Genomic DNA, 26,478 nt, shown 5'->3' with positions numbered 1-26,478 from the left:
TCTCTGCTCCTCCCTGTTCACTCAGCCTCTCTCTCTCCCTCTTCGGTCTCTAAAATAAATCAACATTAAAAAAATTTTAACTTTCTTCTACCAGATGCTTTCTGTTTATTAATATAGTAATTTTATACATGAACAGTAGATAAAATATACTTTAAACTTAAACAGATCTGAGGGAGCTTTGGACAACCCTCCCTCTCCACACACCCACCCACACACACACACACACGCACACACACACACACAAATTTACATGCAATGTTGGACACACAGAAGGTACCGAGTCAATATTTATTGAATTTATTAAAGGCCTCTTTTTAGAATCAGAGGAGGAAGAAAGCAAATGCCATTAAGCCTGCTGCAAAGAGGAATGTTCCTCTCACCCACGACACTATTGTGTCTGATGTACTATTGTGTATTGAGTACTATGGTGTCTGATGAAAAATAAGTATTTGATTTTAATATAAATGACATACAAGTATCACTGTATCTATTTTATCTGCAGTAGGAGTGAGAGTTTCTATAACTTAGCTCTTCATTCATTAGTATTTCATTCATTCGTATTTACTGAGTCCTCATGATGTGCCAGCCAGGTGTGCCCCCAGGCATTGGAGCTAACGTGATAAATGAGGGCCTGCCCACATGGAGCTTACAGTCTACGGGAAAGAGAGCCAATTAAATAAGTGATTCGCACTGAAGTGTCGTGGATGCTGTCCCAGGACACGCTAGATCCTTTCGGAGCACACAGTAGGGTCACAGAACCATGTGGGAATCAGGGGCAGAAGAACCATTATGGCCACACCGGAGGCTGGAGGCCTATTCAAAGCAAGGCTGCTAAAAATTGCCCCAAACTGTGCTGAGGCCCAGAAAGGAAGGTCTGAAGTAGCAAAGGTGCTTCTGTGATCTGGCTGCTGTCAGCAGGCGTGTCACTGCCTTGGCTTCTGAGACAGGATGTTGATGATGGTGAAGGTCAAGAAGAGTACGCCGGCTGTGCCTCCGATCATCAGGCCCAGGAGGCTGCCGTGCACCTGCATGGCCTGACAGCGGTCCCCCGTGTAGAAGAAGGCTTGGCTGGAGACGCACCTAGGGGAACAGGACACAGGAGGAGTGTGGGAGCCACCCGAGCCTCCGGCGGAGCGGCTCTGCGTGCCTGGCCCCGTTCCAGGCTTTGCATGAGTCGATACAACCTTGTAACAGCCCTAGGAGGTGGTAGTTATTCCCAGGTCCTTCTTATTATCCTTATTATCTTATTATCCTTATTCTTATTATCCTGTCCTTGCAGGAAAGGTTAAGTCACTTGCTCAAGGTCACACGGTTAGTGTTTCACACTTAAAAGCCTAATTTCCGGAGGTCCGTCTCCAGACCTGGGACTCTTGGCCACCACGTGCAAGGCTTAGGAGGAAGGTTTGGGGTACTTGAAGAATACGCTGTCCACGCTGGCTCGGACTATAAGCTACAGGGGAAATTCTCCAGAAAGAGTCTGGCTCAGTGCTTTGGTGGGAGCCCAAGATCTTCCAACAATGTCAATTTGAATTTTGCTGTAACATGAGCATCCTGTCACCTGTATCCCAGGCTGCCCTGAAATATGCCAGATTGTGAGCACGCTGTGCTTATTGTCATGTTTGGTACGCAGTAGGCACACAATGGCCACCCCCTGGGTTTGCTGGTTTGTTTTTTAATGTCATTTGGTACAGAGATCAACTAACCTCAGAAGCAGGGCATTGAGGGGGATGTTTCATCCTTTCCATGGCAGCCATTCTAGCCTTTGTTTCAAACAATCTCCTCACCACTAAGTCTAATCACAGAGTGGAATGTGACAATCAGAAGTCACAGACTGCTCTTACTAACGCCGGAACTATTTTATCTTCCTCCAAACTAGACGTCGGCTTCTTACAAATCAGTGCATAACAGCAAGTTCATTCAATCTTTTTTCTGGCCCAGTCCCCTCCAAATACAGTTTAATTAATTCCCTCGCATTACCTTAGAGGAGCTTATACCACAAGCTGTAGGTTTGTGGAAAAGGAATCATTGGGTTTAGCAGAGGGTGACACACAAGTGGAAACCACTGGCTGTCCTTGCTCTGAGGAGGAAGCCAGTTGGGAAATATGGAAATCTGGCATCCAAGGACCTATCAGCTAAGCAGTGCAGACCCATGGCTGTGGAGCACTCTACAAGGAGGACATTCTCCAATAAAAGGAACCAGGGCTCTTTGGAAAAGCAGTTCGTTCCAGGGCTGGGACAGGGAAAATAAAAGATAAGCCTGGAGTATCCTGTGGTGCCAGAAGGTAAAATTGTGTTCATGGAAAAATGAGTGTGTGCAAAAAGGACACAGGAGCCAGTCTGGAAGGACTCCCAAAGGCCAAGGCTGGGACAATGTGAGCAATATAAGAAATACTGGCATTGTGGAACTATAGCCCATAGGATAAAATCAACATTTGTGTGTCCCTAGCGATAGAAATAAGTAATGGCACGAATAAATGAATGGTGAGGAGTGGACAGTTATTCTTTACAGAAGAATGTCACTTAATGCATGCGGAGGGATTGGGGGGAATGGGAAATCACCGTTGGAATATTGCAGAGGTATTGTTGCTGCGGTGTCACCGAGGGGCACTGACATCAGTGGATGAGGAATTTAGGAAAGCAGGATGCTGCATGATCTCTGAATGTCTCTCCCAAGACATATATTAGCAACAGAGTAAGGAACGGACACCCCTTGGCCACATGATCAAGGTTAGAAGCACCAGTCATAACGCCCATTGGCATCAGGTGTCCCGACTCTTGCCAAAAATGTACAACCTCAACCTACTCATGACAAAACATTAGATACATGCAAATTGAGGAACAATTTACAAAATAGTTGACCAGTACTCTTCCAAGTTGTCAAAGTAGTGAAAGGGAAGGAAAGACTGGGGGATTGTCCTAGATTGAAGGAGGCTTAAGGACACGGGAAACGAAATATGTTGTGGGGCCCTACGCCGGATCCTGGAACAAAAAAGGACATTGGTGAAAAGACTGGAGAGATCTGAATAAGGTCTGTAGTTTGGTGTAATGCTATTGTTAACACTATTTTGTTGCATTAATGTTCATTTCTTGGCTTTGTTGATTGTACTGTGGTTAGGTAAGATGTGAACATTAGGGAATGGGGAGCTCTGCAGTATTTTCGCAATGTACCTGTAAATCTAAAATTATTTCAAACTAAGAGTTTACAGAAGAAGAAACAAAGTGGAGATTGAAAAGAACTCCGAAGAAACGTAGGTATTTTGAGCCGAGCAGACTGGTCGCTACCTCTGCTACTATCCCGCCAGATGAAATCGATGCTTCTGTCCTCACGTATATCCTCTCATGAAGTATTTTATGCAAACAACAAACATTATAAAAAGAACAATTAAATACAGCGAACTGTGCCTAGAGACAGACCTGGATGCAAGTCTCAGCTTCAGTATTTGATGTCTGGGTAATTTTAGACAAATTATTTAACCTCTCTAAACTTCAGCTCCCTTAAGCACCAAATGGGGATAAGGGGGGTCCTTATGTCCCAGGGTGGATGTGACAAATAATTTAGAGCATGCATGTTCACTACTCAGGAGACCCCAAGACCCAGAGCAAGCAGTCGAAAAATATCAGATGTCCTTATTACTATTATTAAAAACATAGCTATAAAAATAGTACAACAGAACAGACAACAGAAATCATAATGAACAACATTGGCAGTCAGTAAACATAAGCTTGGCCCTAAGTCCCACTGAGGCAGGTCATGGAGTAGAAAGTCCCTGGAACTTTTGTGAGCGCTGCAGTGGAGTTCAAAATCACAACATTCAAGACCCTGTTGATCACATCCCAGAGCAGGGGAAGGGATAAACGTCAAGAGATAGGAGATGTGGGACCCCTTTGCCCTGGCAGGACCCCTTCTGTGCCCCAACAGCACAGGCCCACTGATTCAGAGCACAGCTTTGTGGAGTCAGGGACTGACACGTCCAGTTGACCATCTGATGTAGTCATTGTCCTAACGTTTTACCAGGGGGAAGCAAATGTTGGGCTCACCTCTGCTGACCCACTGCCTGCCTGCCTCCCCACCGCCCCAACATGGCCAGGGAGCCTACCTGCAGCTCGCCATCCCCTTCACGTTCACACAGATGCCTTCATTTTGGCAAGGGTTCGGGTCACATGGGTCTCTGAAGTACTGGGGCCAATTGTGGTCTTCCAAGGGGCCTGTGTTCTCCACTGACCGCTTCGGTCGGCTGGGCTGCCCCTGGTCCAGGTTGCTGGGTAGGGCTTTCTCTAACAAGCCCTTTCCTGTGCCTTCTTCTGAGGTCTGCTGCTCCCGGCCCTGGAGAACGAGGCCTTGGGGAATCAGCCTTGTGTCTTCAATTTGAACTTCAGTCTGGAGAAGGTGTGTTATATCTTGAGGAATTAGACAAAGGGTGGTGAGGAACATCTATACTTAATATCTGACTACAATTAACTTCCACTTCTGGAGAAAGTTCCCTGGGCCACCCCTATCCCTCGTGGACATCACCTTCAGTGCCATGGAGAGGTGGCTTTGAATCCGGCTGATTCGCATGCTAGCTGTTTTTCTTTTCAAACTAATGCAATCACATTTTTATTTATCCAGCTTGAAAAAGAAGCACCAAGCTAGCATAGATACACCGACCCAAACTAAATTGAGGTCAACAAGCTGTCATATTTGATAAATTATCAAAAAAAGATGACACTGAAGTTTTAGTTTCTCCCAAGGACTGTCAAAATAAAGATGAGAGTCCTTGAGCAATAGCTCTCCTAGAGCACATCTTTTTTTTTTTTTTTCTTAACCTGGTCCTCAAAACAATCCCTATCGCCCATGAGATGCTTAAAAATCGCTGTAAAATCAGTAGAAGCCCCAGAACATAGGCTTAGTTATTCAGGAAAATCAGGAAAAGTACCTTCAAAGTCCACAAAAAGTATAAGGTCGTCATTTTTAAGGAAACTCTTCCTTTTTAGCATTTCGTGGGAGAGAAAATTACTCCAGCCCCAGTCGATGCTTCTAAAACAATCACAGTCCTTATGATAGGATCCCACAATCGACGGCCTGTCCCAGATGACGGAGGCATTTATGGCTGCAAAGTTATAGGTAACATAACATCACATTACCTCTTTATACTTCACTCTCCAACTTGTCTTTAATGAGTATATAGAGCTTTCTTAGAAAAAAAAAAAACAAGTTGGAAAAAACCAGATTATTTATGCTTTCCAGGAGAATCAAAACTCGGAATTGGGAAGGGGGAGGGGCAGAGAACCAGAGCTCTGAATGGTCATTTGTCCATTACTAGGTCACTTCCTCAGGGAAGAGGGAAAGACAGGATGGCGATAGCCTCTTCCTTTTAAGGCTTAAGGTTCTTCATTTGAAAATGAAAAAGTCTGTGCATTTCTTTATTGATACAAGCTTGTTTCATTGACATGTTGACGATCACTAATATTCTAGGAGTCAGTGCATTAGTTCGGCACAGAGGCTAGGAAATTCTGAGTATTTGATAAATGATTAGCAGTTTCTGTCCTCTCATTTAGACTGAGTTAGACGAAGCAGGAACTGCCTGATTTGCTTCTATGCTGGGTACAGGGCACTGAGTTTGGCCCAGTGCAAGTCCTTAATAAATGCTTGAAGAGTAAATTCTGAAAAGAGAAGGGAGATGCAACGACATTGAAAATTTTCAGCTGACTATTCCCACATGACTATGCTGTTGATACACCCGAAGAGGAAATGTGAGAGGAGGTGTTAATCTCTTGTACACAGATGGGAACCACATCTGTTGGCCCTTTTGGGTCGAGTGGCAGATCTTAGAGCACCTACCTGAAGATGTATGGGACTTAGAGGTAGTGAACACCATGCTTGAGGACATTCTATTCCTGGCATCGGGTTCCTGGTCGAGTATTGTCATTATCACCTGTCTGTTTTCCACTGGCCACTCCAGGATAGCATCATTCTCCCCACTGCACAGGTGAAAAGCAACTCCTAAGTAGCCAGATGGACTGTAGCTTGCTCTGCCATGAGGGTACAAAGTCAACCCAAAACCATATCCCTCTGAATTGTAGAATCGAGGACTCAGGAGCTTGTCCCCTTTAACTGTGCTCTGAAGGACCTGCGAGAAATTCCGTACTGTCCAAACGCCTGTGGGGCATGGGGTTTCCGTCAGGGTGATATCATCTAGGTAAATTCCCCCATTTGAGTTCTGGGGGTCACCTTTGGAGCCCTGGAAAAGGTAGCGAAACTTCGTTTCTTCTCTAAGTGTCACATGGGCAATTTTCCAATTTTGGTCCAAATCTCCTAAGGACAGAGAATAAGGTTGGTGACAACTGTGGCCAACATTTATTGAGCACGGACCATGAATCTGGTACCAGGCCAAGAGATTTATATGAATTATCTAATGTAATCCTCATAGCATCCCTATGGGGTAGATACTGTTATAAACTGGTTAAGGAACTTCTCCAAAGTCACATACCTACTGAAGGAAAATAACTGTAAAAAGATACACTATAATTTATTTTCACATGCATATTCAAATCTTTTTTTAAGTTTATTTATTTTTGAGAGAAAGAGAGAGAGAGAGTGCAAAGGCAGAGAGAGAGGGAGAGAGAGAGAATTCCAGGCAGGCTCCACACTGTCAGCACAGAGCCCGACACAGGGCTTGAACCCACAAATGGCGAGATCATGACCTGAGCCAAAGTCAGATGCTTAACCAACTGAGCCACCCAGACACCCCTCATATTCAAATCTTAACCAGAATTTGTTTTCCATTATTATTAAATTCCATAGGTTCTGTGTTCCCCCATGGGTTTCATGGCATAAATGCACCCCAGCCCCTAATGTTTGCACTGAATACCTAAATATTAGTCTGAACCATATAAAACAATCATTTTGTAAACTCAAAGTCAAATAATGGCAACTTCATATGGTCCAACCTATGACTTGATGCTAGAGAGATATATGACAGACTCTACATTAAATGCTCACATACAGGACAAGCTGGATCTCCCCTATGCAGAACCGACTCACCCACTAACACCTAATTGTTTCTGTTTTCCATATTATCTGAAATTCCACCAACTAGGGGATCCATCCTCTTTCAGGAAGCAAATAATACAATCAGGGTTGCTACTATCCAGATATTCACATTCTAGTGAAAACTAGGTCTATTTGCTTTTTTCCTGAGACTGAATGGGAAGTAATAATTCTGAATAAAGAACTGAGTAAGAAGTGAGGTCATTCTAGAACATGGGGTCCTGGGCTGGACAGCGTAAGAAACCAGAAAGGATCTTGAGGGTCTAGGACCTCTTGCAAAAGTGTATTTCAGCCTCACTTAAATTTTTGATGCTATTTCTGACTTCTGAGTGGTTAAAATATTCACCGAGGGGTTAAAACATACCAGACATTATGCTGGGCTCTTAGAAGAGCAGGAGTGGGGGTGGGGGGGGGGGAATGCAGGAAAAGGGAGGAAGAAGAAGGAGAGGAGAAAGAAGAGGAGAAGGAACAAAGAGGGGGGGGAAGGGAGCAACAGAAGGGGAAGGGAAAGGGGAAGAAGGAGCAGGATCCCAGATTTAAGCCAAATCAGCCCCTGCATGAATGTCTCTAGGTACCTTGGAAGGTCTGCACCTTGACCAGCTTGCGAACGTTGCCCGTGCTGTCATCCCTCTTGACCCAGATGACGAGCCGATCTGAAGGGCTTCCTGTCATTTTATAGAAAAATTGCAGGCACTGCTGCTTCCTCTTTGGGTAAAGAATCCGTGACTCCAGCAGGGCTGCCTCTTCTGCCACCCCCAGTCTGGTGCTGAAGTGCATGAAGTAGCCGGCACCTGTGGCGAGAGCACCCCAATGACCCATCTCCAGCTGCCCACAGCCCAGGGGGCCCTGGATGCCAGCCAAGTGAAATAGTGAACAATGGCCATTATCCAGGCAACACAAGCGAGAACTCTACTGGGGAAAATGAACAAAGATGGCTTGTCAGTAAGTCTCCTTTGTGTCTCCATGAACTGACTCCCCAGCTAAAGCCCCAGCGCCCCAGTGCCTCTTCTGATGCCTTTGTCCCCAGGCTTGTGAAATGTATACTTCTGACTTAAGGAGACATGGGCTTCAAGCAAATTCATCTCTGAGATGAATTCTATCCTCCCCATTGGCTTTCTTGTTTGAATTAGAGATTCATTCCAAGGAAAAAAGCTGACTTCCTGGTTGTATAACAAACTGTGCGCTCCCCATATTTGGAAACTGGAATTTAAATATTTATGATAATAAAGATTCAGTCTCACCTGTTTCTAGCCTGCAATTGGATGTATTATTGATGGTAAAGAATCACACTTACTGTGCCTTAAGAAGGGGCATTCGAGGCATATTAAGGGGACTAGTTGAAGATTTCTCCTGCCTGTAAGGAAAGCTTCGAAAGAACACTGAAAAGGAGGGTGCAAAATGTCTGTATTTGTAACCAGGCTGGGATTTGTCCAACTCCTAAACCTCAGAACTCTCTCCCCCAAAAGAAGCAGGCAGCTCAAGGAATATGTCATATGGAAAATCAGCACGTCAAAGTCAACCACAAAGAACAATTCTTGCATATAAAGAAGTCCTTCAAGCTGTATCACAGCGTTCAACTTCTTACCAAACATCCCACTCAAAATATCTCACAAAGTACAAACGAAGTGAGCTTCTAGTACAGTTCTAGGTACTTTGGCAATATGACTCTCTGCTTCATCCAGCGTCATACATGGGGCACTGTACCTTCCCCAATGGCAGCAAGCATCAGTGGTTAAATATACAAAGCTTAACGATATCATAATGGCTTTAATGTTATATCGGGAAACATGATATTTTCTTGCATGTTCTTCCGAGTACTTGAACTTACTAGCCTGAATTGTCTGCGTTCTGAATTACTGAGTGCTTGGGTCAAATACAAGAGGTCGCATGGCTAAGAGGGTCTCCAGGTGGTCCTTGCTGAGGAATTTCACCCAGGTGCACTGAAGGGTAGGAAATGAAAGTCCAATAACTCAGACTTGGGAATCGGGGCACCTGAATTCTTGCCCATGCTCTGCCACTAACTAGAAGGTGCCCATTCATCTCTCCTGGTTTCAGATGGGAGGTGGCTTCTATCCCAAGGGATCCTTTGTGCTCTTTGAGTCTATACATCTACCTTACCACCACCATTGCCCTCTAGCAGAGGGAACACACACCCATTAAATGTCCCCCGTGGAAGTTGCATAATGGCTTGTCAAGCTAACCTGATAAAACCTTTTAGATATTTCTTCTTTCCTTTCCTATTAAGGTGCTGGGACGTTGTTCCTGTTAGGGTACTGGGACCTCTCACATGAAGGTCACCCTTCTGTTTAGCCTGAAACTGTACATTGGCCTGTCAGCCAGCCCACGGGAGAGAGTGGGTGGGAAGCTCTGATGGGAATTTAGAGGGAACTTCAGACTTAGATCACCCTTTGGACACTTGAGATTATGTGTTTAGTAATATGATGTGTGACAGAGACTTTCACCCTTTGCCGAGGCTGGAGGGAGAGTGACAATTGTTTACAACCTCTGAGCCCAGTGGCCTGGCAACTGGGTGACAAGTCGGGTCCCTTCTGTGAAGGAAATATAACCAACTCCCACAGGCAGTAACAGTTTAGTCTTTAGAAACTGACTATAATCTATAGGGTTGAGATGTTTTTCTAAGACAGGCACTAAATAAAAAGCTGCTAAAGTAGAAATAAAAAAAATGAATGGAACCTCTGGACAGAAAGGGAAGATAGAAAAAAAAATAGAGAGGGCAGCTGCTGGTCTGCAGCCAGAGGATTTGTATGCATTATTTCCTTCCATCTTCATGTTTAAGTGTCAAAATCCTGGAATGCTCAGAGAGTATGACAAAAGCGAAGACTTAAAAAAAAAAAGGCACCCACAAAAACAACTTTCTGTGGTTACAATTAGCAAGTGGTGGGGCCAGATTTCCTGTCCGGGCCCATCTGACTTTATGAATTTTTCACTGTACAAAACACACCTAAGAACGATCTGAAGCTGTGCCATCCAATATGGCGGCTACCAAACGTGGTAAATTGAGCACTTGAATTGTGACCAATCCGGACTGAGATGTGCTACAAGGGTAAAATACACACCAGATTTTAAATACCTAGTACAAAAGTGTGGAGTAGCTTATTAATAACTTTAATATTGATAGCATGTCAAAATGCCAATATTTTGAATAGATCGGGTTCAATAAAATGTGTAGCTAGAGACAATTTCTCTTGTTTCTTTTTTATGTAGCTACTAGAAAATTTCACATTATGTATGTGACTTGTATTATAGTTCAATTGGAGGGCACTGTTCTAGAGACATGACCTTTATTTACAAAATCATGTATTAGCAACCACATGTCTGTATTAGTTTTGTCATGACCTAAATGCATCTTTCTGTTGCATACCCAGAACCTGCATGCTTTTTGTTGAGCTAATAAGATACGAGAAATGTTCTTTGTGCTTGTTCAGATTTCCATGTTGGATAACTAACATTGCAATTGAGACAAAACATGTAAGCTGCCATTCCCTGACTGAACCTGGTGAACCACTGCAGAGTTCCTACTTTCTGCCCTCACTCACCCGTGCATTGTCCCACCAAGGTGTGGTCCACTTGTCCAGGCTGCGAACTGTCCTCATGGACCCAGTCAGCATCATCTCTGGTCCCCTGAATCATCCCACAGATGTTTGCCTTCTCAAAAGCACAGTGGTCCAAAAGGGTGTGAGTTGTGGCTGCAAATGATATTTTTGTCACCTGGTTTAAAGTTTAAGTCCTCTTATTTCAAATGCCTGATGTCTTGTGCTAAAAAGACCTCATTGTTCAGATACAGCACACTTTCTTGACTTTTCTCAAATGCAAATTCTGCTGTCCTCTATTACATCTTAGGACATCCAACATAGATGCAGCCCTACCCACCTCACAGAGTCAAATGATAAAAAGACCTGTCATCATGCTTTGCTATAAATGCCAACCAAGAACTCCTTTAGATCAAGAAGGAGGTACCTAGTAGATCTTTGTATGTAGTAAGTCTTCTGTACATACATATTGGACAGAATTAAAGAATGTGTCTCTCAAGACTAGTAGAGTCATTTTAAAAAACATCCCATCTCTGAGCAGTAGATTGCTCTAGAACAACTACTCTGGGTAAAGAATTTTGCAGGATAAAAAATACTTCCAAGCTTGTCCCCTATCTTGAGATTTACAGAATGATGCACCATTCAAAAGGATGCTAAAGAAGCTGGACAATTACAGCTTCTTACATCATTGGTCCAATACTTTTACTTTGCAAAACACAACCACGTAATTGATGTTCATAACCATCCTGTGAGGCAGGTGTTACCATTTTTTCTAATCTAGCGATAAGTTAAGGTTATGTGGCTTGTCCACTGTCCTTCACTAGAACAGGAAAGAATAGTGAAGGGAAATATAGGGGAAACTGGGGGAGCAGAGGAAACCCTGTTGAGGTTCGATTACCTACTTCTCAGACCCAGCAGTACTCACTGCAATTATACATTCGGTTCAGCCTCTCCAAATCAGTGGCACTGAAGTCCAGGCGCTGCCCAATGATGGTGTTAAACTCAGGGATCTTGGCCGTGATGGTAGGAGCGCTTTCATTCTTGTTAAATGAGAAAGGCTCGTAGTGCATCAAAGACTCGTAGTCATAGGGCGTGTTGAGGTCTGTGATGAAGCTGTCATCATAGGTGTTAAAGTTGTGCTCAAAACCTATCAGAGAGAGCATCGATGGGTCCTTTTTAGTTATATCGTTTCCCCTGTCGTGCCCCCTTTGACTAGATACTTAAGCAGAGACCACAAAGAAAAAATGAACATTTGATTTAAATATATATATATACTTAACATATTTTATACTAGCATAATGTACACAATATCAATACATATTATTTTTTTTTTAATTTTTTTTTCAACGTTTATCTATTTTTGGGACAGAGAGAGACAGAGCATGAACGGGGAGGGGCAGAGAGAGAGGGAGACACAGAATCGGAAACAGGCTCTAGGCTCTGAGCCGTCAGCCCAGAGCCTGACGCGGGGCTCGAACTCCCGGACCGCGAGATCGTGACCTGGCTGAAGTCGGACGCTTAACCGACTGTGCCACCCAGGCGCCCCGCAATACATATTATTAATTAATAGCAACAAATAATTTTTTTTAAGTAGGCTTCATGCCCAGAGTGGAGCCCAACACAGCCCTGAATATCACGACCCTAAGATCAAGACCTGAGTTGAGATCTTGCTTGATTCTCTCTTCTTCTTTCTCTGCGCCCCCCCAACTCGTGCTCTGTCTCACTCTGTCTCTCAAAAATAAATAAATGTTAAAAAAAAAAGTCAGACACTTAACTGACTGAGCCACCCAGGTGCCCCTAACAAATCATATTTTAATTACATTAATATATGATATAATAGTATGTCCACTTATAAAAATTAAAAGTGTATTTAAAAATAAATATAAAAACACATGTTATAATTAATTTATAAATTTGCATACAATTTATTAAATATTTGTATACATTTACATCAAAGATTCATTTCACAAATAAATGAATAAATAAATGTGTGTGTGTGTGTGTGTGTATGTGTATACGTATAAGCTTTTAAGAAAGAGAAGATAAAACATTAAAGCAGAGGCAGGTGTTCCAAACGGCAGGAAAAGGAAATTTGTGAATTCAGAAAAATATTCAGGATTGATACATCTTGCTAATAAGCAAGTACCTCATCCACCAAAAGCTGTACCTGGTCAGCAATTTCATAGGTTAGAAAGTCAATTCAAGGGGCAGAAGGAAAGGCCAGTAGATGCCAAGAAAGGGGCATCCTGTCAATCAAGGCTCACATCCTTTTCCAGAAATGGCCTCATGGACAGAAAAATAAAATAGGAAGCACAAAATTGACTTTCTGTCCAAAATAGAAAAGGAAAATATTTTTATGAGATTAACACAAGTAAGATAATATATATTGCAGAGTGAAATGCTGGAATCAGAAAACCAATCAGATGTTCCTTTGGACCATCTTTGGACCATCTAGCCATCAGGAATTTACTGTTTCAGCAGCAATCATGAGAAGTTCACAGATTTTTAATTTCCTTCTTAGGGAGTGGCAGGAAAACTGAATGAGAAGGCTCATAACTCCCCCAATCGTGACTTCCTGTCTTCATGTATTTCTCCTTTTCTAGTTTCCCATCCCGTTGTTTTTAACTACCTTACGAAGACATCAACGTGGGTGCATTTAGGATTGAAGAAGAGTGGCACAACGTGAAGTGGTCTAGCGAGTGCTGGAGGGAGTCTCTAAATGCTTTTGGAAAAGCCATGAACCCTGCTGATCAAAACTTGATTTTAACTGTAAATGAGAATACCAACGCTTCATCCTCCCAATTCATGGGATTTCATGGAGACTTAACCTGAAAGGGATCAAAGCATTTTCGAAGGTGGCACAGGACCGTAAGAAACAAATGAGCCAAACAGAAGGGGAAAGTAACTCCTTCCAGAGCACTTGGCCCTAGGTTGTCCTACCCTAAGGGATAGAACTAGAAAGAACATCCAGCCAGTGTGAGGACTGAGGCTTGGTCTGGGATCTCCTGGTGACTTGTGATGAAACCTTAAGAAAAGCACTCTCAAATTCACCGGATAGGTTTTCCTTAACTTTAACTAAAATCACCGGGTTAGAATAGATCATTTCATTCTTTACTACTCAAGGATTCTTTTCACAATGCTTCACGACATAAATGTTTTGAGTAATTTTTTAAATTTTATTCAACACATTTTTGCTGTGCCTACTATCTATATCTGAGGAGCTATGCTAAGTGGTGGTGGCCCCTGGCAGTGAGTAGGATGGGCCAGGTCCTGCCTTCAGGGAACTCGCAGCTGACAGCCTCGAAGAGGGAGCCATCTTGTACCCCAGAGAGGCCAGTCAGCAAATCTCTTGTGTAAAGGGTCGGGCTGAAAATATTTTTGACTTTGGGAGCCATATGGTCTCTGTCACAGCTACTCAACTCTGTCATTGTAGCACAAAAGCAGCCATAGGAAATAGGTGAATAAATGGGCATGGCTGTGTTGCCATAAAACTTTATTTACAAGAGCAAGTGGATATGACCTACAAGCTGTGGTTTGCGGAATCCTGCTTGACCTCAGAAATTGAGGTCTTTCCTTGGTGGGAGAGAAATGATCCAGAAAACACACTTCTGGCTTAAGAGACGGAGACGGAGACAGAGACGGATTTGGGGAGAGAACTATGTTGCCAGTATACTATCTTCTTAGGTTGAACAATTAGATTGTCATCTACGAAAGATGAGACGCAACGAAAGTTATAAATTACCCTGAGCAATAATAGTGCCCTCCCTTACTGTCTTATTAATTCGATGTCTCATTTGAGAACAGTTCTCCAGAGACGGTGAGCAATTTAGATATATGGAATATGAAAATATAGGGAGGAGGAGATAAACAACATGTGTTGAGTAATTCATGTTCAGCCAAGAGCTGAGCCAGTCTGAAAATTACCCTGTCAAATGCATTGGCTCCCTCTGAGAAAGAGAAATCATTTGGCCTAAAATGGTATTAAAACACTAACCGTTGTGTTCTCCAAGACTGAAAAATGTGAACGTTCTCTGCATCCTTATTGAATGTTCAGCAGAACCAAGTATATGTACTGGGAGGTAAGAAAGTCAAGCCTAGAGGCAAATACAGGCAGTCTACCAGTGCCCTGGACCAATGACCCCCACTCTCCTTTCCCTCCTACACAGACCCAGTTCTAACACACTTGCATCTAGGAGACAAATGCATTAAATTTGATGTTATTTCATGTCCGGGTGAATACTTGCTAATATATCTCCAGATTGGACTGAAGGGCGAAGAAAAATATTACTTTAGCTCAGTGGTTGGGTGGTAGGATCGGTGGAAGTGTGTGGGGGGGGTTAATCGTGGTTCTGACAAGTCCCTCAGAGTCGAATCATTATAGACGCACTGCCGTATATGAACCCATATGTGAAACTGGTATCTAAATAAAACAGATAATTATAAGACAATCACTTGCTTTGTGAAAACCACGACTGGTAATGGTAAAGGCATTTTAATACATGAAAGTTTTATTAATCTATTGCTGCCAAAAAAGATGTTTTCCCACTTCCTGAACTAAGTCCTAATTAAAAACTAGGTGTTTTCAGAAACACAGTATTGGCTTTCTTCCCAGCACATCGGGAAGCTGTTTGATAAAAGAGTGTTTTTCATATACCTAAGAGCACCATTTAGTTGTCTCAAACAACCAGGAAAGGTAATGCTGAGGAAGTCTAAAGAAACTACAGAACACAGAAATTGTTAGAATAACATACCTGCATAACAATAAGTGAAATAAGACTGTGTTATCCCTTGTACAATGTGGCTGGGGGCAGGAGGAGAGAGGTATTTAGGAAGAAAGAAGGAGGAGAAGGAAGGGGAGGAGGGGTACAGGAGGAAGAAAGGCCAGTAAATTTTGACTAACTAGAACTCAGATCATCAGCCAGAGTTAACACAATTAGGGAGACAATTTCAGATGAAAGAATTCATTTTTGTTGTTGTTTTGGGTTTTTTTTTTAATTTTTTTTAATGTTTTACTTATTTTTGAGACAGGGAGAGACAGAGCATGAACAGGGGAGGGTCAGAGAGAGAGGGAGACACAGAATCTGAAACAGGGTCCAGGCTCCGAGCTGTCAGCACAGAGCCCGACGCGGGGCTCGAACTCACGGACCGCGAGATCATGACCTGCGCCAAAGTCGGCCGCTTAACCGACTGAGCCACCCAGGCGCCCCTGTTTTGGTCTGTTTTTAAACACCTATCATTGATTTGGCAAAGCACCAGCGAAGTTCTTGAGTGTATATTAGAGTCGTCTTTTGTTCAGCTAAACTTCATGCAGACTCCTAGACCTACATGAGATTTCACACCCAGAAAAATGGCCATGACATCCTCAGAAGCCTAATTCAATTTACAATGACAGGACAATAGCATTCTAGATGGATTTTCAATAAAAACACCGAAACAAAGCAAAAGCTTCCGATGAACTTTCAGTTGGCATTGAGTTAGCCAACACACATCACTCCCTAAGGCCCTTCTCTGGGGTCAGTTAGGATCAGATGAGCAACACCCACAGAATAGGCCAACAAATAATACACTTTTCCTCCGCTGTGCTCTAGCTGAAGCTTCTGTCTGCACACCGGTGTGGCTTAGATGTCCCAAGGTTGGTCCCAACAAGCGATAAAGGTAAATCCCACCCAACTCCCTTGGGTCTGTACACACCTGGAAGAATTTCATCCCACCAGATGTTCACATAGTCATCCCGGTCAGTTCTTGACTGCTCATGGTAAAATCCCAAAGCGTGGAGAATCTCATGTTCAATGATGGCCTTATAGTCACACCCCTGGCCAATGGAAAGGTTCTGTCCCACGTGTTGATCGCCAACCTCAGACCAGCACCTTTAAAGAAGAGGAGAGGGAGATTTTCTCCTAAAGAACTCTCAAGTGGCTGTAATTCATGGGGTTCCAGAACACAAATTTGAAGGAAGTTAGGTTTGATTTTAAAAAAGGAACTGATGGGGCGCCTGGGTGGTGCAGTCGGTTAAGCGTCCGACTTCAGCCAGGTCACGATCTCGCGGTCCGTGAGTTCGAGCCCCGCGTCGGGCTCTGGGCTGATGGCTCAGAGCCTGGAGCCTGTTTCCGATTCTGTGTCTCCCTCTCTCTCTGCCCCTCCCCTGTTCATGCTCTGTCTCTCTCTGTCCCCCAAAAAATGGATAAACGTTGAAAAAAAAAATTAAAAAAAAAAAAAGGAACTGTTACCGGCATTCTCATAAGCTAATAGTTCAAAATAGGGGACTAGTTAACTGAGCAACATTCCCTACAGGGAATAACATACAGTCTTTGAAAGTGGTGGTCCAGTGGCCCCTGAGTGGCTCAGTCAGTTAAGCTTCCAACTCCTGATTTCAGCTCAGGTCATGATCTCATGGTTTCTGAGTTCGAGCCCTGCATTGGGCTCCATGTTGACAATGCAGAGCCTGCTTGAGGTTCTCTCTCTGCTTCCCCCCACCCCCAACTGCCCCTCCACAATGGTCATGCTTGTTCTCTCTCTCTCTCTCTCTCTCTCTCTCAAAATAAATCAATAAAATTAAAAAAATAAAATAAAAGTGATGGTCGATGATCAGTGTGATACCTACTCAGAGGCAAATCAATCCTAATAATGCACCAGGTAGAAAAAAGTAAAAGTTGGCATTCTTTCTCACCTCCACAAACTCAAAGGACATTCCACAGTATAACACTAATGCCTTTGTACCACAGTATTAAGTTGTCTCTGGGTAGTGGCTGTGGTTGATTTAAATTTTTCTCCTTTGTACTTTAATGAAATTTCCAAATTTCCTATAATGAGCAGGTATCAGACGAGTCTACTTCTTTGGCTGTCGGCCAACCTGCAGCACTACGAAAGCACAGGGCTGGCTGCCTTCTAATTCTACAGACTCAGGGCAAGAAGGACCCATAACTTCTCACAGAAAGCAATAGACTCAGCAACTGCTGGCCGATTCTCTAAATTCATCACGGTGCAGTCTCTTGCCCCTTTTTTTCCCAATTATTTTTTGTCTTTCCTCATAAATCCAACTTTCCGCCTCTAGTAGCAAATCTGAAGCTTTCCACGAATTGTCTCCTCTGCTTTAAGTTGTGGAACAGGATCTATACTCTAACCAGTGCTCAACAGAATAAGAGATCTGCTCATACTTTAAATTTTTTCTTAATGTTCATCCATTTCTGAGAGAGAGAGAGACAGAGTGTGAGCAGGGGAGGGGCAGAGGGAGGAAAACACAGAATCTGAAGCAGGCTCCAGGCTCTGAGCTGTCAGCGCAGAGCCCTACATGGGGGCTTGAACTCACGAACCTGTGAGATCAAGAGCTGAGCTGAAGTCTGAAGTTCAACCAACTGAGCCACCCAGGTGCCCCGGCCCATCTTTTAAGTGTGACCAATGGATTAGAAGTTCTTTGATGACAATCACAATGTCTTACCCACCATTGTTGTCACCAAGATTGCTAACATCATATACCTTCAAATGCTAATGACTTTGGTTTCTACTCAAAGATAGATCCTAATTATCTTCCAACAACTTTTTAAGGTATAATTCACATACCATGAAATCCACCAATTTTAAGAATACAATCAATGCTCTTTTGTAAATGTATTGAGTTATGCAAGCATCACCATGATCATTTTGCATCTCTGACGGTGGCATTTTATTCCAAACTAGAGTTGACTCTGCAAAATACCCACAATCCAGAGGAAGTACTTATTTATCTTGTTTTTAAACATCCCTCTCCCAACAGTAATGTGTAAGTTGCAAAAATGCCACAACTCTGCCTGTCTGACTCTTTTACCTTGTCTTTCTAGAAAGAGCCCAGTTAACTCCCCCACCCCCTTCAGGGGACCAGGGCCTTGAAGGTTTTTGGGCCCTTTGGTCCAGTTTTTTCACCATTCTTCCTCCTTTTTCCGTTCCCCTAACTTAAGCCACAGGCAGTAAGAATCTCCCAGACTCAGATTTCACAAGAAAGAACATCCCTCAAAACTGAACTTCCCCTTCATCAAGTACTTGGGGATTGAGTTACAAACTGAGAAGAAGTCCAGAGAATTTTACTAGGGGAAAGAGAACTTTTGGAAAGTGATTGCATTAGCTTCATTTTATTTTTAAGAGAAAAAAAAAGAGAAACCGTGGTAGCTACAAATGGAAATAAAGTGTTAAGAAAATGAACTTTTTTCCCTGAAACCTTCAATAAATAATTAAAGGTTTTGGTACTTTAAAAAAAAAATTTTTTTTTAATGTTTATTTATTTTTGAGAGAAAGAAAGAGACAGAGTGTGAGTGGGGGAGGGACGGAGAGAGAGGGAGACACAGAATCTGAAGCAAGCTCCAGGCTCTGAGCTGTCAGCACAAGAGCCCAACCTCACGAACCCATGAGATCATGACCTGAGCCGAAGTCAGATACTTAACCAACTGAGCCACCCAGCACCCCGGCTTCCGTACTTTCTTGAAGTGCAAAGGTCGCCAAGGGACAAAATGAACATGTCAAAAGCAGAGAAACTCTAAAATCCGTGTTCTTGGCGAGGTCCGAGGTGTACTTTACATGTTTTTCCTTCACAAAAAGAGGAACTGTGGGAACACTATTGGTTATCTCCACTTACATGACCCACAAGAACCTCAGAGCATGTCCAGGGACACATTCAGTCTCTTACCCTGAAAGCGGTTCTTCTGGCAATATTCCCAAGCTCAGTGAATGAAGTAACCACCTGGCAGTCACTGAATCAAAAATCTTACATTCCTCGTTCTTCTTAACCCTTCCCATCAACTAGCCACCAGCTTTCGAGAAGTCCCCCTGTGTTCATTGTTTTGAAATTCATTCCCTTTTTTCTATTCCAACTGCCTCTTCTTTAGTGTGTGTCCATTTCATTTCTGTCCTGGACGATTGGGACATTCTTTCATTGGTCTCCCGCCACCAGTCTTGCCCCTACTTCGATTCTTTATCCACGGTTGCTAGAGTAATCTTTCCAAAATGGAAAACTGAATATATAATGAATCATGCACAGAAGAGGGCACTCCTGCGCGCGTGGTTTGTCTATTACCAGGCTTCCGTTTTATCGCCTGGCTCCACGGCTCATCTCACTGCCCCTTACATGCTCCTTACATGAGTTCTCCTAGTAAGACACATTCGTGTTTATGTTTGCTTTTTTCTTGTCTCTCTTCTCTTCCTCTTCCTCTTCTTTCTTCTCCCCCCAACTCTTCCCATCCCCCATTTTGTACCTCCCTCTCTTCTGCCTCTATGTCCTTCTCCCGTCTTCATTTAACAAGCAGTGTGGCTTTCCCTGATGCTTCACTACATGCTAAATGAGAGTTCCTGCTTCTGCCCTCTTATGGCCCACGGCACTCCCCTTAGCATATATAACTGTTGTTTTTCTCCACCACCCCCAGCTGCCAGCTGTAAACCTTGTGGGATCTAAGACCCTGCAGCATGCTTCTTTGTGTCTAGAGACTAACACACTTCCTGGCACAGAGTAGGTGTGCATACATTGCAGTTTTAATAAAAGTCCGAGCTAAGGAAAAACCATTCAGGTAAGTAAGGAACTTGTGTCTAAGTGGTTGCCACAACTTTTACTTTTTTCACTGCTTTTTTTTTGCATATTTTTTTTTCTTGAGAGGCTAAATCATATGCTAACTTCCTTCCCCATCTCCTATCCATCCATGATTAACAAAACCACCATCAGAAGGAGACAACCAAATCCAGGCAACACCTAGAGGCAGTTTGGGGAACTACAGCATGAGGAAATGTGTGCTGAAAGACACAGAGGGGCCGTCACAGCAGATGACAGCTTGGCTTTCCCACTGCATCTAGCCCAGGTTGGTTGACATAAATACCACTGGGAAAGAAGAGCTTCTTTCTTGATATATCATTTATTTCCTAGGAGAAATACAAAGTAAAAACTGTACATAGAACTTTTCTATGTATAGGTCCACCCAATAGAGTACTATAATTTAAAACAGTACCATAAAGGGGCGCCTGGGTGGCTTGGTCGGTTAAGCATCCGACTTCGGCTCAGGTCATGATTTCACGGTCTGTGAGTTCGAGCCCTGCGTCGGGCTCTGTGCTGACTGCTCAGAGCCTGGAGCCTGTTTCAGATTCTGTGTCTCCCTCTCTCTCTGACCCTCCCCCGTTCATGCTCTGTCTCTCCCTGTCTCAAAAATAAATAAACGTTAAAAAAAAATTTTAAACAGTACCATAAAAAGAGTGTAATTTATACTTTAATACACCTGACCTAAAAAAAAAAAAACACTCCGCAAGTTAAAACATGACCTAAACCCAGGAAAAGAATTGAGATAAATCTCTCTGTTGCCCAGACATAGCCAAACGACTCATTCTTCATCTAGAACATTAAAAATACGATAGTTTCAAAATTCACAGAGCAAGACTTGATTCTGCTTTCCGTTTCTTTCCGGTTTCTTCTTTTGAAAGACATGTGTCGCTTCACACTTTGTAAAATTTCATACTTACCCAGAAAACTTCTGAAATATGATGTATGAGCTCTCTCCTTCATAGGGCTTGAAATCCACACAGGACCTGAGGCGGAACATTTCAAAGGCGTAAAGAATGGCTCCTTTGGCGTTCAGCCCTGCAGAAATCAGTAAAAGTATCCATGAGCGTTACTTAAACCTTAGATAATATATATAACATGGTTCAGAGAAAATCTTGCCACCACATGAAATCCACAGAGGTTTATGGGTATATTTTTTGGTAGTTAGTAGATTCTTTGGAAACTACAACTATAAAACTAGTCCTGTATATAAACATTAAGTGTTGGGGCGCATGGGTGGCTCAGTCAGTTAAGCATCCAACTTCAGCTCAGGTCATGGTTTCGCGGTTTGTGGGTTCGAGCCCCGCATCCAGCTCTGTGCTGATAGTTCAGAGCCTAGAGCCTGCTAAGGATTCTATGTCTCCCTCTCTGACCCTCCCCCACTTGCGCTCTGTCTCTCTGTCTCAAAAATAAATAAGCATTAAAAAAATTGTTTTAAAAACATTAAGTGCAAACTTTAAATATATAATGTAAATATAACTACTAAATAAGAATACACTCCTATGTGTAGCTGAACAAAATTATAAACTGACTTCCTTATTTCCTCCCTTCCCCTTTCCCCATTCAAGCAGAGATCCTGAGTGCAATTGCCTCAGGAGAGTCCCACTGCAGAGCAGAAGACTGCAAGCCATTTGTCTTCTGTGTGAATAAAGTACCTTGTAGAGAAGCAGTGAGAATGGTGCTCACTGCAGTCTAAAAAAATAACCTTCTTGCTGGAGGAAGACAGCAGAGTTTTGAGAAGTTTATGGGCTCTAAGAGCATGAGAAGCGCATCTGGTATTTCACTTTGCTTCCCGGCAAGGTTTCTGGAGAGATGACAAGACTAAACAGCGCTGGAAACAGCCTTGGGAAAGATTTCCTTTTTTCTTTTTTTTAAGAAAAAAATTTTTAATATTTATTTTTGGAGAGAGAGAGAGAGAAAGACAGAGTGCAAGTGGGGGAGGAGAAGAGAGAGAGGGAGACACAGAATCCGAAGCAGGTTCCAGGCTCCAAGCTGTCAGCACAGAGCCTGATGCCGGACTCGAACCGCGGGATCATGACCTGAGCCGAAGTCGGACGTTTAACCAACTGAGCCACGCAGGTGCCCCTGGAAAAGATTTCTATAACCCAAACTTGGAGCCAAAGCAGCAGAAGCCTAATGGACCTGAAGAGGCCAGCACAATAGATGCTTACTGGTAAACTGTAGGTTAGGACCAATGACCAAAGATCAAATGTCTTTCCTGTCCCCTAACAAGCACACATGCTGACATTGCAAAAGATAAGCATGGGGTGGGGAGGAAAGATACTCTGGAGGAACAGAGATTATGTTTTACTTAGTGTGTGTCCTTTTTTCTCCCATCAACTCATTGAAGGTAGGGCTCTAAGTTAAAAATTAAGCTATGTTATATAAAGTTACATTATATTTATTGTACATTTGCTTTTGTGCATTCTCTCAAAGAGTTTATAGTTCTTGGCAGTTTACTCCGTACTTACTTTATGGTTTCCTGACCCTATGTCATTTAATAAACTACCAAATTAGAGATTCACAGTTCAGATGTCGTAAGATTAGATCAAGGTCATTAAATAAATAATCAATGGAATAATCAGTAAATTACTTGTGGAAGCAACACAGGTAACAACGACAACATGACAGATTTTCATGAAGTTTTACCTATCCTCTGTGACATCTCTAATATGAATATTTGTACTCAAGACAGCTTAGTTGTCACGAAAGTTGTCACAAACTGGGACACAATGTTTGCAAAATACATATCTGACAAAAGACTTGCATCCAGAATATGTAAAACTCTCCTACAACTCAAAGAAGAAAGACAAATAACTAATCTTTTAAATGGGCAAACTATTTAAACAGGTATTTTACACAGGAAGACATACAAATGAACAAGAAGTAAATAAAAAGGAACGTAAAATGACAATAAGTAAACTAAAACCACAATTACATACCACTACATGTCCACCAGTATGGCTAAAATTTAAAAAAATAACAGCAACGAATGTTGGAAAGTGGTGTAAATGAACTTTCATTCCTCATTTGTAGAAATTTGTAAAAATGTACGAGCACTTTGAAAGAGATCCAACACTAAACCTATGTCTGTATTATAACCCAACAATTTCACTTAAAAAAATTTTTTTTAAGGTTTATTTAGTTTTGAGAGAGAGACAGAGTGCGAGCAGGGAGGGACAGAGAGAGAGAGGGGGACACAGAATCCAAAGCAAGCTCCAGGCTCCGAGGTCTCAGCACAGAGCGCATCGCAGGGCTCGAACCCACAAACCATGAGATCATGACCTGGGCCAAGTCGGATGCTTAACCGACTGAGTCACCCAGGCATCCCTCACTTTTGATACTTACACCAGAGACATGAATATGAACGCATATATTCCAAACAGGCATGTACAAGAATGTTCAGAGTAGCTTTAGTCATCATAGCTCAAACATAGAATCAATGCCCGTTGTCTATAAACAGGAGATTAGTTAAATAAGCTGTGATATACTGTATTCACGCAATGGAATGCCACTCAGTAATAAAAAGGAACAAACTATTGATAAACACAACAACATTGGTGAATCTCAAAGACATTTTACTGGGTAATCAAAAAAAAACCCCATAAAATACGATTCCATTCCTATGAAATTCTAGAACAGGCAAAAACAACAACAACAAAAAAGGAGTTGTTTCTGGAAGGGTGAGAAGAACTATAAAAAGCATGAGAGAACTTTCTGGGATAATAAAAATGCTCTTTTTTTTTTTAAGTTTATTTATTTGTTTTGAGAGAGAGAAAGAGAAAGAGAGGGAGGGAGGAGCAGAGAGAGAGGGACAGAGAGAATCCCAAGTAGACTTCATGCTGCCAGTGCAGAGCCTGACACAGGGTTCAATCCTATGAACCAGGAGGTCATGACCTGAGCCAAAGCCAATAGTCAGAGGCTTAACCCACTGAGCCACCCAGGCACCCGATAAAAGTGCTCTTAATAGGAGTTGTATGAATATGTTTACATTGTAGAAGTGTAATATATAAAACCCACTGAACTGTTCAGTTAAGACTCATGCATTATACTCTCTGTACATCTTACATTAAAAAGAACTATAAATAAATATTAAATTTCAGTTAAAGATATGCATGCTCAGGTGTTTGGGGTAAAGCATACTGGTCCCTGCAAATTACTCTGAAATGTATCAAAAATAGAATGTATTGACGGAAGTTTAGAAAGGTGGACAGGATGGATAGATGAGATAAAGCAAATATAGCAGAATGTTGTTTGTATAATGTAGGTGATAAGTATATGAGTGTTCACTGTACAATGGCTTTAGCTTTTTGTATGTTTAAGTTTTTTCATAATAAAATGTGGAAAAGGATAATAATTACAACTTTAAAGAAAGAAAGAAAAATCCTATCAGCTTACATTCTATTTCCAGTAAAAAAAAAAAAGTCCTTCAAAATGAAGACAAAAAAGAGGTGATTTTGAAGAAAGAAGAGAATTTGTCACCAACAGTTTTGCTCTACAAAAAATGCTAAAGAAAGTTCATTAGGCTAAAGAGAGATGACACCAGCTAAGAACCCGGATCTCCAGGGGGAATGAACAGAACCAGAAATATCAAGTATAAAAGTAAATATAGATAATTTTTTTCATTCATTACTTTAAGAGACAACTGATTAAAGCAAAAATGATAACACTGTATTATGAGGTTTATGAAGTATACAGTTGAAAAGTATAAGCCACAATAGCACAAAAGAAAGGGTTATAAATGAAACTATACTGTTCTAAAATGCTTACATTTTATGCAAAACAGCACAATATTAAGTCTAAGGATACTGTCACATATTAGGTCTACAAATTGTAATCCCTACTGCAAAGTCTCACAAAACAATACGAAGGGATTGAGCTGAAAAGCCACTACAGGCCCCAAGTGAAATTTTAAATTCTTGGATTTAACCAAAAGAAGGCAAGAAGAAATAAAAGCAAAAATAAAAGACAAATAATAACTGTTAGTTCTAAATCAAACTATATCAATAATTACATTAAATATAAATACACCAAATACTGTAGTTAAAATTCAGAGGTTGATAGACTAGTATAAAAAAGTAAGACCCAAATATATACTGTCTGAAAAAGAGACACTTCAAATATAAAAAAATTGATAGGTTGGAAGTAAAAAGTTGCACAAGATGCACAGTGCAAACAGTAAGTTTTATAAAGTTGGTGTAGCTAGATTTAAATTAGACAAAGTAGACTTCAAAACAGAGAAGATTGCCAGACATAAAGAGATACTTCTCTAAATGAGAAGAGTCAATTTAGCAAGATGATATGACAATGTGCTTGCACAGAAGAGCAGTTTCACGCAAGTGCAAAAAGAAGAAATAAACAAATGCGCAATTATAGTCAAAGAGTTTAACACCTCTCTCTCAGTAACAGATAAAACAATAAGTCCAAAACTCTATGCAGATATAAGTATTTGAACAACACAGTCACCTTGACTTATTTGACGTTGATAAAATAACATGCTCCAAACCAGCCAAATACAAGTTCTTTTCCAGTGCACATGGAATAGTTACAAAGGTAGACCATGAAACATGTCTCAGTAAATTTCAAAAGATTGAAATCTTATACAATATGTTCTCTGACCTCAACAAAATTAAACTAGAAATTAATAATAGAATATCTAGAAGAGCTACAGACATTTGTAAATTGAAAAGCACACTTCTAATTGACCCATTGATTTAAAAAAATTGCAAAGGAAATTAGAGCATATCTAAACTAAATTTTAATAAAGACACAACCATAGCAAAATTTGTGAAAAACAGTAAAAGCATAGTTTCAAATAAAATGTACAGATTTAGATATTATATTCTAAAAATGAAGTTTTAAAATCAATGATATAAATTTCCACCTTCACTTTAAAAAAAAGAAGAGCAGGGGCGCCTGGGTGGCTCAGTCGGTTAAGCCGCCGACTTCAGCTCAGGTCATGATCTCGCGGTCCGTGGGTTCCAGCCCCGCGTCGGGCTCTGTGCTGACAGCTCAGAGCCTGGAGCCTGTTTCAGATTCTGTGTCTCCCTCTCTCTGACCCTCCCCTGTTCATGCTCTGTCTCTCCCTGTCTCAAAAATAAATAAAACATTAAAAAAATAAATAAATAATAAAAAATAAAAATAAAAAAAGAAGAGCAAATTAAACTGGAAGGAAGTAGAAGAAAGGAAATAATAAAGACAAGCGAAAAGTAACAAAATAGAAAGCAGACAAACAAGAGAAAATTAACAAGTCAAAAGTTGCTTCTTTGAAAAGATTAATAAATCAATACACTGCTTAAAAAACAAACAAAAAAAAGCAAGTCATAGACTGGGAGAAAATATTCACTATAATA

At 41.7% G+C, this 26,478-nt stretch overlaps 1 protein-coding gene across 1 annotated transcript in view; it reads right to left on the bottom strand.

Moving 5' to 3' along the window:
* Positions 1-274: 274 nt before the first annotated feature.
* MEP1A (meprin A subunit alpha) overlaps positions 275-26,478 on the bottom strand; it is a 40,148-nt gene continuing 13,944 nt past the window's right edge. The window contains exons 5-13 of the mRNA XM_043593161.1: positions 21,046-21,163; positions 16,273-16,448; positions 11,507-11,728; positions 10,588-10,737; positions 7,606-7,821; positions 5,822-6,295; positions 4,917-5,090; positions 4,098-4,398; positions 275-1,080 (exon numbers count right to left, since the gene is read on the bottom strand). Coding sequence (XP_043449096.1) covers positions 924-1,080; positions 4,098-4,398; positions 4,917-5,090; positions 5,822-6,295; positions 7,606-7,821; positions 10,588-10,737; positions 11,507-11,728; positions 16,273-16,448; positions 21,046-21,163 — 1,988 coding nt within the window. The 3' untranslated portion in view covers positions 275-923. The remainder of the gene's footprint in view (positions 1,081-4,097; positions 4,399-4,916; positions 5,091-5,821; positions 6,296-7,605; positions 7,822-10,587; positions 10,738-11,506; positions 11,729-16,272; positions 16,449-21,045; positions 21,164-26,478) is intronic.

This window comes from Prionailurus bengalensis, chromosome B2 (assembly GCF_016509475.1).
Source record: "Prionailurus bengalensis isolate Pbe53 chromosome B2, Fcat_Pben_1.1_paternal_pri, whole genome shotgun sequence".
Taxonomy (NCBI): Eukaryota; Metazoa; Chordata; class Mammalia; order Carnivora; family Felidae; genus Prionailurus; species Prionailurus bengalensis.
The sequence above is the reverse complement of the archived record's forward strand: the minus strand, read 5'-3'. Positions and strand labels throughout refer to the sequence as shown.